General features: G+C 34.1%; 1 protein-coding gene across 2 annotated transcripts in view; it reads right to left on the reverse strand.

Moving 5' to 3' along the window:
* Positions 1 to 315: 315 nt before the first annotated feature.
* The window catches only part of DNAJC10 (DnaJ heat shock protein family (Hsp40) member C10), a 51,047-nt gene continuing 38,203 nt past the window's right edge, over positions 316 to 13,159 (reverse strand). For both annotated transcript variants that reach the window (XM_045559675.1, XM_045559676.1), the window contains 8 exons: positions 12,860 to 12,961; positions 11,372 to 11,527; positions 10,391 to 10,524; positions 9,347 to 9,400; positions 8,971 to 9,118; positions 5,580 to 5,699; positions 2,810 to 2,914; positions 316 to 890 (listed from right to left, as the gene is read on the reverse strand). In XM_045559675.1, coding sequence (XP_045415631.1) covers positions 879 to 890; positions 2,810 to 2,914; positions 5,580 to 5,699; positions 8,971 to 9,118; positions 9,347 to 9,400; positions 10,391 to 10,524; positions 11,372 to 11,527; positions 12,860 to 12,961 — 831 coding nt within the window. In that variant the 3' untranslated portion in view covers positions 316 to 878. The remainder of the gene's footprint in view (positions 891 to 2,809; positions 2,915 to 5,579; positions 5,700 to 8,970; positions 9,119 to 9,346; positions 9,401 to 10,390; positions 10,525 to 11,371; positions 11,528 to 12,859; positions 12,962 to 13,159) is intronic.

Raw genomic sequence — 13,159 nt, forward strand, 5'->3', positions numbered from 1 at the left:
TATGTAAATATTAGAAACATACCTCAAAATCAACTATCAATCAGTGGGAAAATTTTTACAAAAGCAATTTCAGAAAATATATGAACACATAAATCTTTAAAATATAGAACTCTAAATACTTGATATATTTGGGATACTCTACAATGTTTAATTACTATAAATTTTTCTTTTTTCAGGTTTTTCTGGATGATATAGCTACCTACAGAATTTGTGCACTTACTCTTGCAAAAAAAAAAGTCTCAGTTGTGAAAAACTAAAACATTTCTTCAACTTTTAAAAAGGAAAGAAAAAATGAAGAAACTGTTCACTAAAATATAGCATTATAACAGGGTATGTTTATTTGATCACATCTTGTTTTGAAAATGCAATGTATGGTCAGAGACAGAATTTTTAGGAAAATAGGTAACTGAAAACCAAGTTACCTCTTTTCAGGCCAGCCACAAAACTTTAAGTAAAAAGTGCGCTTTATATATCTTTGACATTTACGTAGATAAAAGCAGAGCAGGCTCATGTCAGAGCCAGCAACCCAAAACATCATTTCTAGGGGTCTACAGTCTACAGCCCCGTGGCTTATTTTTGTGTGACCCTGAGTTAAGAATGGTTTTTATGTTTTTTAAAGGGTTGTTTTAAAAAAAAACACAAACAAAGAATAATATGTGACAAAGAACCATATAGGGTCTGCAAAGCTAAAAATATTTATGATCTGGCCCTTTACAGAAGTTTGCAGACCCTTTATACCATTCTGGCAGTACAATTAATTATAAATCCAAGATAATGTTCATTTATTTGCACCATGAATGTAGTAATATTCTAAAAAGGTATCTTCTGATGTCATTTGTCAGAATTGCTTTTTAAGTTTTTCTTCATCTTCAAAATCATCAAAGTTCATCCTACAATGATAATGTAAAGGTGATCAAAAGAGAAAGGAAATACAAGTTTATATTTTATTTTATCTTATTTTTAACAATACAAACTCACCAATACTTTTTCAACAATACTCAATATTTTTAATGGATCACTACCAGAAATATAGCTTACCTAACTATAACAATGGAAAAGAAAGAAAAGAATACTTCCTAGTTCTTATCTATCCACAGCGGATAGTACTAATTATAGGTTTGGTTTTTTTTTTTTTTTTTTGGTATAGCCAATCCTTACAGGCAACTAACTGTAGCTTTATATACTTTCAAAGTCATATTTGGCATGCTCTTCAACTGAATGTCAGTTATAATATTCTGGTTTATGATTAATGTTTATTTCAAATATTTAAGATTCTTGAAAACTAATACAGCAAAAACATGTTTGTTCAGTGAAACAAAAAAAATACAGATTCTTAACTATCTCCTTCCTTATTCTTTAGATTTGTATAAAATAGTCTCAAAGCTGGTTGTAAGGCTTCCTCTGTTGGGGCATGCAGTTCTGAACTGCGTTATAAGCAGAACCTGTATTCTAATATGGTGCTATAAAGCCTATTCCAGAGGCTGAACTGTTCTTTTGTCCTTCTTTCACCTCACTGGGAAAGAATCCAAGCTACCTCATATGTGATTGTATTAAATTCCATTTGGAAAGCACTCCAACAGTCATGGACTCTTTGGTCTGCCTTTAGCTATGCCCTAGAATAACAATGATTTAAAAAAGTAAAACTGCCTTCTGAAGAAACAGGAAAGAGACTGTACTGCTTCTTCACAGATTAAAAACCCAAAGAGGGGCCAAAATGAATACGGCTTTCAATACATCCTGACTGTACCAAGAACAAAAGAAAATTTGCTATCCAAAATGTGTTATAACAATTCAATAATTTTACATTTGAGCAGAATTTATGGCTATAGTGACTATTCTTTTTACAACTTTACTGAGATATTTCACATACCATAAAATTCTTACATTTAAGAGTTGTGCAACTATCATTACAACATTTTCCACACCTACAAAAGGAACTCCTTATTACTCCTTAGCAGTCACCCGTATTTCTGCTCTTTTCCACACCAGCCAACCACTAATCCATCTTCTGTCTCTATGGATTAGTCTAGTCTAATTTCACATCAATACAATTCACATAATATTGGGCCTTTTGTGACTGGCTTCATTCACTAAACGTATGTTTTTAAGGGTCACCCATGTTTTAGCATGCATCAGAACTTCATTCCTTTTTATAGTGGAAAAGGATTCCATTGTATGGACACACCACATTTTGTTTATCCATTCATCAGTTCATGGACATTTAGGTTTCCATTTTTCTTGCTGTTATGAAGGATACTACTGTGAACATTAGTGTATAATTTTGTGTGGACTAGAGTCACTAAGCATTTCAGTGTCTACAGGCTACATTTTGGTAGTCATATTTCCCAAAGTAGAAATTTTTAACTATCTTACTATGTTTTTTTTTTTTTTTTTGAGACAGAGTCTTGCTCTGTTGCCCGGGCTAGAGTGAGTGCCGTGGCATCAGCCTAGCTCACAGCAACCTCAGACTCCTGGGCTTAAGCGATCCTACTGCCTCAGCCTCTCGAGTAGCTGGGACTACAGGCATGTGCCACCATGCCCGGCTAATTTTTTGTATATATATTTTTAGTTGGCCAGATAATTTTTTCTATTTTTAGTAGAGACAGGGTCTCGCTCTTGCTCAGGCTGGTCTCGAACTCCTGAGCTCCAGCGATCCACCCGCCTCGGCCTCCCAGAGTGCTAGGATTACAGGCGTGAGCCACTGCGCCCGGCCCTTACTAGTTTTTTGAAGCTACATTTTCACCTATTGATACATGTAAAGTAAGAATAAATTCTGATAACTTCTGCCAAAGTCAGGCTTAGCCCTTACCTTATTTCTGTTTTCTTGCTTTTGGAGAGTTTCCAATTTTTCATATATTATGGCAGTAATTGCTTTTGCATCTCTGGCATTTATTTGCTCTTCCCCAAAATTTCTCTAAAATTAAGAACACTCTTGTTATTAATCAAAACATGACATTTCCACCTAAGAAATTTGATTATGCTTTAAAGTTCTTTTGTTCTGGAAATTTAAGTGTTTGAAATTCAAGTTTCTTCAAAGAAATAATGCTACAAAAGCACTGTTAGGCTATAATGTACCTAAAATAAATACTAGTGCTATGGGAATGTAAAACAATTCTTTGGCAAAAATACATTGCAGTCCTCTAGGAACATCTTTTCTTCTATAATTTAGATAATACAAAGCTTATGGAGTCAGCAATCATTCCACTCTAATGTAATCAATAACACTGACAAAACCATGACCAACAACAATAATGGAGAGCAATGTGTACCTCCTGGTTTTCATCTGCCCATGGCAGGAAGGTGGCTAAAAGCAGGGGAAGGAGCAGGTCAATATATCCAGGCCTGCTTATTTTGGATCGGGAACTCCTGGTTTCTTAATTCTGGTGTGAACTCCAACCCACATAGTATGTGCTAGAATTTTGCTTTTGTGTGTGACTGCCCATCTGGTTTACATTTCTGTCTACTCCCATCATTATTCTGCTTTGACCTTCCTGTCTGGCCTGGATTTCTGGATGACACCTCTGTTTGGACAGGTACATCTGGTCCTTAACTTTGTCCTCTGGACGCATGGTAACATCTTTCCAAACAGCTCTGTCTATGGTCCTGTTAATTCTGTGACTGCTCATCACACTGATACTCCTCCAATACCATTTTACCTGAATAAGACCCCTATTTATGTCACCAATTTCTCAACTCTTCTGAAAACTGGGGAAAATAGAGCTGTTGATGCCAAAGGAATGAAGACTCAGGATCTGGTATAGCTGCCTTACCTCTAGTGAGTTCTGCTTGCACCAGGCTGTTCTTAAGACAGAGACACCTTCTTGACAAATTAAGAACCTTCACTGAAAAATCCAGATGTGTAACAATTCTAGATTTCTGAAATTCATCACCTAATTTCTTTGGTTAGCTCTATTTCAAAATATATCTACCAATAAATATCAGATCTTAACCTGATATTCTCCCTCACAAAGCATAAAAATATTTGAAATTATTTATTTTGAACGTTTTATCAGAAAACATGAGTTCATGACAAATACTTGTTTAGTTGATAATAGTTTTTTCCCTCAAAGGAAGTAAGCTCATTACTTTGAAACTTACTCAGTAGTATAAAGCATTTTGAGTAGAAATACAGTAAGTAAACATTATTCCAGGCAGCAGTGTGTATTACAGGGTATTCTTAGTGATCTTAATAGTCACTATAATCTTTTGAGACAATATTGCTTTCACTGATTTTTTTTTTGTTCAGCTGGCCACATCACTGTTAAGACTAAATAATTGTCATCAACTGCATTCCAGGCAGAGTACCATCCATTTACTTAAGACCATTCAAGTCTGCTTTCATCATTTTAGGTTTTATTGGTCATTTATTATCATTTGTTTAGCTCTTCCATTCATGTACTTTTTCAGCTTTTACCTATTATAGTTAGGATATCTTTTCAAGTCTACTTTTAGATAGAAAATGACTATATTTTTTGGTTGGTCTTTGGCATTGAAAGGTCACTCACTCTTTCTAGGATCCTTACCAAACTGTACAATCTCCTCAGTCCCCCTTCACTTGCTCGTTTTTTCTTTTAATTGTTACAAGAAAAAATTAAATTAAAAAATGCCTGTTTTTTGCTTATTCATCATTGTCTTCTCAATCACTTTCTTACAAACTAATCAAGCATAAGAAAGTTAATGTTCAATTCTGTCTGCAAAAATACCAGTTCTTCTTGAAATCTCTTCGTACTCATTCTTTAAAATGATACCACAGTTATACTGTCAGAAAAGTCTTACTCTCTTACTTGGGAAGACAGCAAAGGTCAGGAGTATTTTCAGTTAGTAATTACACTGGCTGAACAACATAGCTTTTGTATCAATGATCATAAATAGAGGTTATCATCTCAATTTTGTTAAAACCCATTAGTAGATCTCTAGATTTTTTAATTTAAAAAACTAAGTGCCCCCCAAAAGTAATTATGACTGAACCAAGGCACTTATCTTTTGTCATCTAAACCCACTAATAAATAATCCTCAAGATAAATGCTCAAGTACTAAGGCTATGTCAAAGGCAAATTAATTTCAGAAGTACAGGTTGAGTATCCCTAATCCAAAAATCTGAAATGCTCCAAAATCCTCAACTTTTTGAGCACCAATATGTTCACTGGAGCATTTCGGATTTTCAAATTAGGAATGCTGAACAGGTAAGTTAATGCAAATGTTTCAAAATCTGAAAAATCCAAAATAGTGCTGGTCACAAACCTATGATATGTACTCATTCTATAAAAAGTAGGAAATACAAGACTTCACAAAGCAAATAATTACCTTGAATTCCACCACTCAAAGATAACCACTAATATTTTGTTATGCTTCTTTCTAGTAATTTCCATTAGTATAAAAATTTTAAGGCAACTGGGAGCTTATCAACTGTGAGACAGAAAAGCCTTTTAAGATCACTTGATATATAAGTAAAAAGAAACTCAAATCAGTAATATGCAATAATATAAAAGGAGAAACAGAAGAAAGCATTACTCAGACTGAAATCAACTTTTGAGCTTGGGGAGCTAAAGGAAGGAAGATAGAGGAAAGCCTGTACATACCTTTGTTCTTTCATAGAAATAAAATTTAACAGTTGGATAGGCTCTGATACCAGCTTTCTGGCATGTCTGGGAGTAAGCCTGACAGTCTACTTTTCCAGCTTTCACTTTTCCTTTAATCATCTGAAAAAAGAAAAATATGGTTTGTCATTTTCTCTTTGGCATAAACTATTTTGGCAATCACAAAGCAATACGATATAAAACATTTCAAATCTTATAAGGGATTTGTTAATTAAAAAAATTTGTTTTAATCCTTCCTATTTGAACGAGATTGTTTCCAAATTCTTCCTGGCCCTTTAAGCTCCTATTTACCCAGCACCACCTCTCTAATAGCAAATAAACTCTCCTTCACCTTATCAAGAGAACTGAGCAGCTTTACCCTGAACTACCCTCAACTTCTTCCTGCTATCCACACCTTGCCCATCATATCAAACATCTGTTTCTGTTTTTATCCTTTTTCCTTTCTCTGGTCTCAGGTGCTGTGGGAACATTCTTCGTCTTGCGGTGTCTGACTATTGTCCACCTCTGTTCTCCAGTCCCTCCCTGTTAGATCTCATACTCTTTTTCCAGTGAATATACACATGATCACAGAAGGATTTCTTCCTGGATTGCAATGGTTCCTCTAGCCACCAACCTGCTTCTCACTGTTTTTTTTCCTGAGCAGCAGTCTACTCTTTCATCACTTCTTCATCACCTACTTATTTGGCAACACATTTCAGTCTGGCTTTTGTTCTTACTGCTCCCTCCATAGAAACTGCTCTAAATTCAAGTGACCTCCATTTGAACAAACTGGATGGGCACCCGATGTTGCTGACCACTCCTTTCTCTTTTCTTTGTTGGCATTTTTTACTATTGGCTCTCCTGCCCTTCTGGCTCTTCCTTTTTGCAGCATGAGGACTTCTTCCTTTGCACTTAGCTGTCCCTCAAGTTATAATATCTAGTCAGAGTTCCTCCTTTGGTGAACAATCTTTTCACTGTGAATACTCTCCTAGGGTGATTTTATATATCTATATGCTGATATACCCTAATCTCCCTTTGATTGAATATTCTTGGCTTGCTTTGGGTGATTGTGTCTCATAAGCACCTCAAACACAGCATGTCTAAAATTAATCCTTTCTCCTTCACTTAGTCTTCCTCCTGTCCTATTCATTCAATTCAAGCCACAAACTAGGCTTATCCCAGACTCCTGTCTTCCTCATCTATCACAACCAAACCTTAAATCCTGTTTATTTTTATATCTTTTGTATCTGTCCCCTTTTTTCTGTCACTACTGTCCTAATCCTGGTTCAAGTTATCATCTCTCACCTCAGGACAATTAAAATATCTTTGCTGCCTCTAACCTGGTCCCAAAGGCAGGGTTCACTAATAGGCAGACTGTTAGGGCACCAACAAAGCTGCGTGCATAAGCATGTATGCAGATGGACACACTTATAATGAAGGTAAGAGAAATGTAGAGATATTATTTTAGTAAGTTTTTATGTAATTTATAAAATGTTTATATACTTGCTTATATTTTCATTACTCATGAGAGGATACCGTATTGTTTGTGGTGCTCAAACATCTTTCTCTGGCATGACTCTAACGTTCTTTCACCTATGTTCCAGTTTCATCTAATTGTACTATAACAATTATCCTGTTGTATTATACATATTTATTTGTACTTTATCTTTCTACTAGATTAAAATCTCATTAAAGATATGGAATGTCTGTCTTTTCATCTTTGTAGCCCTAGTACCTAGCATAATGCTTTTCACTTGTTGCTTAGGATTTGTTGAATTAATGATCTTTTTTATGTTTAAAAATTTCTACTAGCTATAAGATATAGCTGCATTATAAAGTTTATAACTAAGTTTTCAGTACATGAAGAATAGGGAATAAAATATTTTTTTAGAATTATTACAGGAAAAGAAAGCATAAGAAAAGATGAGAATAAGTTAGAAAGGACCTCTTATCTGAAGGACCAGTCAATAACTAAAATAATCTAAAACTAAAATATAGCATAGAGAAGCTTTGAAGTCCCTCTGCTAAAAAATTTCCATGGCTTGGGATACTAAACTTTTGTTTTGAACTGGTGCTGACTTTCTCATGCTAGTGAGTATTTTATACTGCCAATGGCAAGAGTTCCTTGAGTTATGTAGGCAAGGAAGCTATCAATCTGGATTAGATCATTATTAATAGGACTGTTATGAGAGAAAGAAGCACCAAAACTGGATTACACTGAGGGTATGTAATCAGTTTAATTTTACGTAAGTATTTAGGCACTGGGGATATAAAGACAAATAAGACATAGACCTTGCCCTCAAGAAGCTCATAGTCTTATGGAAGAGACAGCTATGTAAAGAAATAATTAATGTGCATTTTATCAGTACACTGATGGAGTATAAGTTATCACAGTGACACTGATTAACTGAGAAAGGTAGAGAGAATACAGAAGTGCCATCAGAACCAAGTTTTGTAGGAAGAAAAAATGATACAGATGACCAAGGTACAGGGCATTTTAGAGAGAGGGAGCAGCATGTAGATAAGGATACACTTAGAGAACCTGGAGTACTTCATTGTGCCTGGACTGTAAGGTGTGAGGTGGGTGACAGAGATAAAGCTTACATCAAAGACCTGATGTCAATGGATGCATATGAAGAAACTTGGTTAGTAAGCCAGGGAAGGCAATATTTTAGAGCACCAGACCAGTACTGAAAAAGGTAGATTGGCAGGATAAGACTACAGTTGACCCTTGAACAACATGGGCTCGACTTACGCAGGTCTACTTATACACAGATTTTTTTCTACCAACCAAGGACGAAAAATACAGTATTCATGAGATGTGAAACCTGCATATAAGGAGGGCCAACTTTTTGTATTCGAAGGTTCCACAGGGCCAGATGAGGGACTTATGTATACTGGATTTTGGTATACGCAGGGTGGTCCCGGAACCAATCCTGTGCATGTACTGAAGGACTTCTGTAGTTAAAAGGTAAACATAAATCTAGATAAGGTTTGACCAAAGAGGCTAGCAGTAGAGATGGATAGGAGATGACAGATTTGAAAGACATTTAGGAGACAGAACTGATAGGATCTAGTGATTGCCTGGAGGGCAGCAGAGTACTAGTGGTGGTGGGGAGGCGGAGGGGGAAGGAAATAGGAGACAAGAAGCAGAAGAGAGGTTTCTTGCTTTTATAGCTAGGTAGATGATGATGTCAACCAAAATAGAGATGTTAGCTAAAAGCTTTAATAAAGAAGGAAAAAATATACTACAAAGATTAGTCATAGAAAGAGAATAGTTTTTAAAATTCAGAGGAAACTTTTTAAGAAAAAAATTAAGAATTATATATTTATGTTTTATCTATTAAAACATGCAAGTAGCTACAACTTATTTAAGTAGATAGATAAGACTCACTCTAGCCAGGAGCTCAAACTCTGGAGCAAAATTTTGGCAAGGTCCACACCAAGGAGCATAGAAATCAATCACCCAGTGATTTTTTCCTTGTAAAACTTTTTCATTGAAAGTCTGAGGTGTTAGATCTATGGACACTTGAGGTAAAAATCTGTGGCAAGGGATCAAAATAATTTTTAATTATACAAAACCAAAGCAAACATCTAAAAGGTAATAATATTGTAAGACTCTCTAAGTTAAAAATGACTTCAAAGTACAGACCCATCTTGGTAAATATAACTCTTTACTAAGTAGTTTAGAACCTTAACCCACAGTAAACTTAACTGTTGACATAAAAGGTAAATAGCTTTGTACAATAGAACATATCTTAATTACTTACCCTAGACCCCAGATTCTTAGGGAATAAGCATCTCTATTCCAACCATTGTAACTACTGAAAGAATAAAAAATACATACATTGTAAACAGAATTTTCTATTATTGGATATATTCAGAAAATAATTTTGTAGTAATTTAAAAAATAATCAAAATATTGCAAAAAATTGCACTTCATCTAGCATCTCTCTTCTCAGATACACCTAGCTACAAATACTGGTTACATGGCTTCACAAATGTGTTTTTCTCTAGTCTTAACATCTTTTGGTGCTTCAGAAAGACTGGAATGTCCAGCTTCCTGATGGATATCTCCTGCAGACCTATGAGAACTGCAAAATTCAATGTATGAGGCTTTAGTTTTTGAATCTTTATTCAAGTTATTGTCCGTCAAATTCCCATCCACTTTTAAAGGCCCACATCAAAAGCTACCTCAAAAATGTAGCCTTCCATGTTTCCTCACAGTTGTGATCCTTTCCTCCTTTGAGACCTGTGGCTCATTTTTACTCCTTTAATAACATTCATCATATTCCATCTTACATTTATTTGAGTTTTTGACCTGAAATACCATGTGGTGGTGTAGAAACAGCACGGGCACTGAGACAAACCTGGGTTAAAAACCCCAACTTCAAATCTTAGCAGCTGTGATTTGGGAAAGTTATCTAAGGTCTGAGAATCAGAGTTTATGTCTCTATGATAGTAGGAAGGGTAATAATTCCTACTTCACAGAGTATATGTGAGGACTACTGGAGAGAATGTGAGTAAAATATCTAATACAGTACCTCAAATCAAGTAAGTACTTAATAAATGTAATAAATGTTGGTTCTTCCTCTCATCTTCTTGACTAGACTGTAAGACTGATGAATAGTGAGATTGTTTATTTCTCTCTTTTCATCTTCTGATTGAAGATGAAACTCATTAACATACTGTCTTAAACATGGTGGAGTACTAATATTTGTTGGGTTAACTTTTATGTAGTTAGGATAACTTAAATGTTAACTGTATAATTAAATGATTATAATAAATATCTTCAAATTTGAGAGAATACTTACTGATACTGATTAGCTTTGTTTGATTTTTGGGGAAAAAATCTTATCTCAGGGTATCTCCGAACATTTTCTTGGGCACAAAAAGAGTGATACTGTTGGCAGTCTATACTGCCCACATTGATCAGGCCAGTTAATGTCTATAAAAGAAAAAAAGAGATAAATATACCAAGGTGATTAGAATAAAACTACCTCCATTGCTTTTCATATAGATTTATAATAAAGAAATAGTCATTGTTAAATAGTTATATTATCAATGATTTTCACCAAATAAAAATGGGTAAGGGTTTAACATAACAGACTATTTATACTAATGAATTTGAAATCTAATTTTGTAATTAAGAACTCACTACAATTGCAGATTAAACAAATTATTTGTTATATGGTTAAAATTATATACTTCTAAAATTCATAGTGTCAGAAATCAGGAAATAATGAAACTACTGAAAAGAGCAAAAGATATATAATCTTAAATGTTAAGATACTACAAATCACTTTAACTCTTATGTTTATTTTTTATCTTAGAAATAAATTAAATATTAATTGCATTTTCCAATCCATTAACTAGTTTCTAGCCTTTCATGATTTATAACACTGTGCCTATTAATAGGAAATTTTCTAAATACAAATGCTCAAAGCTATTTTTTTGTTACTTTTAAGTCCCACAAAATTGCAAGAAAATGCTATCTTTAAAGCTCTACAAGTAAAGCAATAAAAAAAATTTACATAGAAAATGAAAGGGGATCTTTGGCTTGATGTTAGCAACAATTTAGTCAAAAGTATACCAGATGCCACACACAAAAAAAGGGTAGACTGTTCTATACTACTATGTACCAGACAGAAACAGAGTTGACATTCAAGTGGTATGATCAGAATGGCTATTAAGTAATAATCTAGTTGTGGGTTCATTCATCTCAGTGTCAAAATAACTGTTAAATAAACATTCTTACTAAATGTTAAGATTTAAAATAAACTATTTTACTTTACCCGGGCCATTCTTTTCCATTCTGGCATTAAGACTTGACAGGGATGACACCATGGAGAATAGAAATCAACCATCCAGACTTCATTGTGTTTTCTTTGTGTAACTAGTTCATTGAAAGTGGTAGGTGTAAGGGAGATCACTGAAGGATTCATAAGATCCTAAAGAGAGTGAGTATAGCTTCTATTATAATATATACACAAAAAAGAGTTGTTTGTATATTCTTGGCAAATTGTTGGTACAGGCTGAGAACCTCTTATCCAAAATGCTTGGGACTAGCCATTTGTTTTGGATTCTGGAATATTTCCACATGCATATATTTTTGCATATACATATCCTGGGGATGGAACCCAAGTGTAAAAATGAAATTCATTTATGCTTCATATACACCTATACACAGCCTGAAGGTAATTTTAGACTTAATATTTTTAAATAATTTTATGCATGAACCAAAGTTTGTGTTAAGTACTTATCTGTGGAATTTTCTACTGTGGCATCATATTGGTATTCAGTTTCAGATTTTGGATTTTTGGATTAGAGATGCTCAACCTTTAGAAAGTTCCTGTTTTTGAGAGATCAAAAGATGCTTATGGATATTTAAAGGAAATCTAGAGTAAATTATTTAAAAAAATGAAAATCGTCCCTAATTTATTTTTTATGCTTGGATTTTGCCCATCAATTTTTCAAAATCAAGGTCTATTTTTCCCTTATCTCTATGTATCACTAAAATCACTGTAGGCAGAGAAAAGAGGTGACTTTAAGATTATTAGGAGATAATATCAGAGTTTAAAGAGCTGCCCAGATCTACAGAGGCCATACAGTTCTGTTCTAGAACCAAGAATGACTGATTTGGAAATGATCCTTTAATTACTAATGGAAAACCTACTATCTCATTTTTCTGACATTCTGACTGTAGATACTGCATGATCTCTCTACAGATCACTTGTTCTAAACAACATTTTAACAAAGCTTCAGCCTGTGACAATCAGGTAATACAAAGAGGTTAGTTTCACTGGCAAAACAAAACAAAGCAAAAACATTAGTTTGGAGGAGGAGGAACCAGGTGGATAGGAAGAGTAGGATGGTCATTAAACAGACAATAATCTAGAATTTTTCATTTATCTTAGGAGGTCTTTGTATTTTAGTCAATCAATACTATTACTGAGAAAAAAGGAGATGCTGCAAATGCAGGGTGCTTCTATTTTCAGGGAAAACAGGGAAAAGGGTGGCAAGGCTTTATGTGAAAATATAATTGCATATAGTCAATAAATAGTTATATCCACTATGTACAAGGCACTATACTAGGTAACAAAACATAGACTTATTCTCAAAGTTTATGGACAAGTATATAATAAAATATTAGAAAAATTAAACATTTTATTGTCAGAAAATAGTTTTGGTACGGAAAGAATCCCATAATTAAACATTTTTATATTCATAGAGTACACATATAAACAGAAGTATTTCTAGCCATAGTCTATAATTTGAAATACCTCTATAAACTCCAAGATCTGTTCAGCAGAGTGATGTCCTTCATACTCATGAATGTTGGACTGGTTGAATACCACTGTTGTTGGATAAGCCTGAATGTTATACTGTTAGGAAGGAGAATACAAATTAAGCAAAGCTTTATTTTACCTACTTGTTTAAAATTTATAACCCGCTTGGCTTTAAGTAATAAGAACAAGATTTTAAAAACCCACTTCTAAATTGCTGTTGTCAGAAAAATTTTCACCTAGCCAAATTTAGCAAAGGAGATAGATTCATGGTGATGAATACTGACAAATACCTGA

The sequence above is a fragment of the Lemur catta genome, chromosome 8 (assembly GCF_020740605.2).
Source record: "Lemur catta isolate mLemCat1 chromosome 8, mLemCat1.pri, whole genome shotgun sequence".
NCBI lineage: Eukaryota > Metazoa > Chordata > Mammalia > Primates > Lemuridae > Lemur > Lemur catta.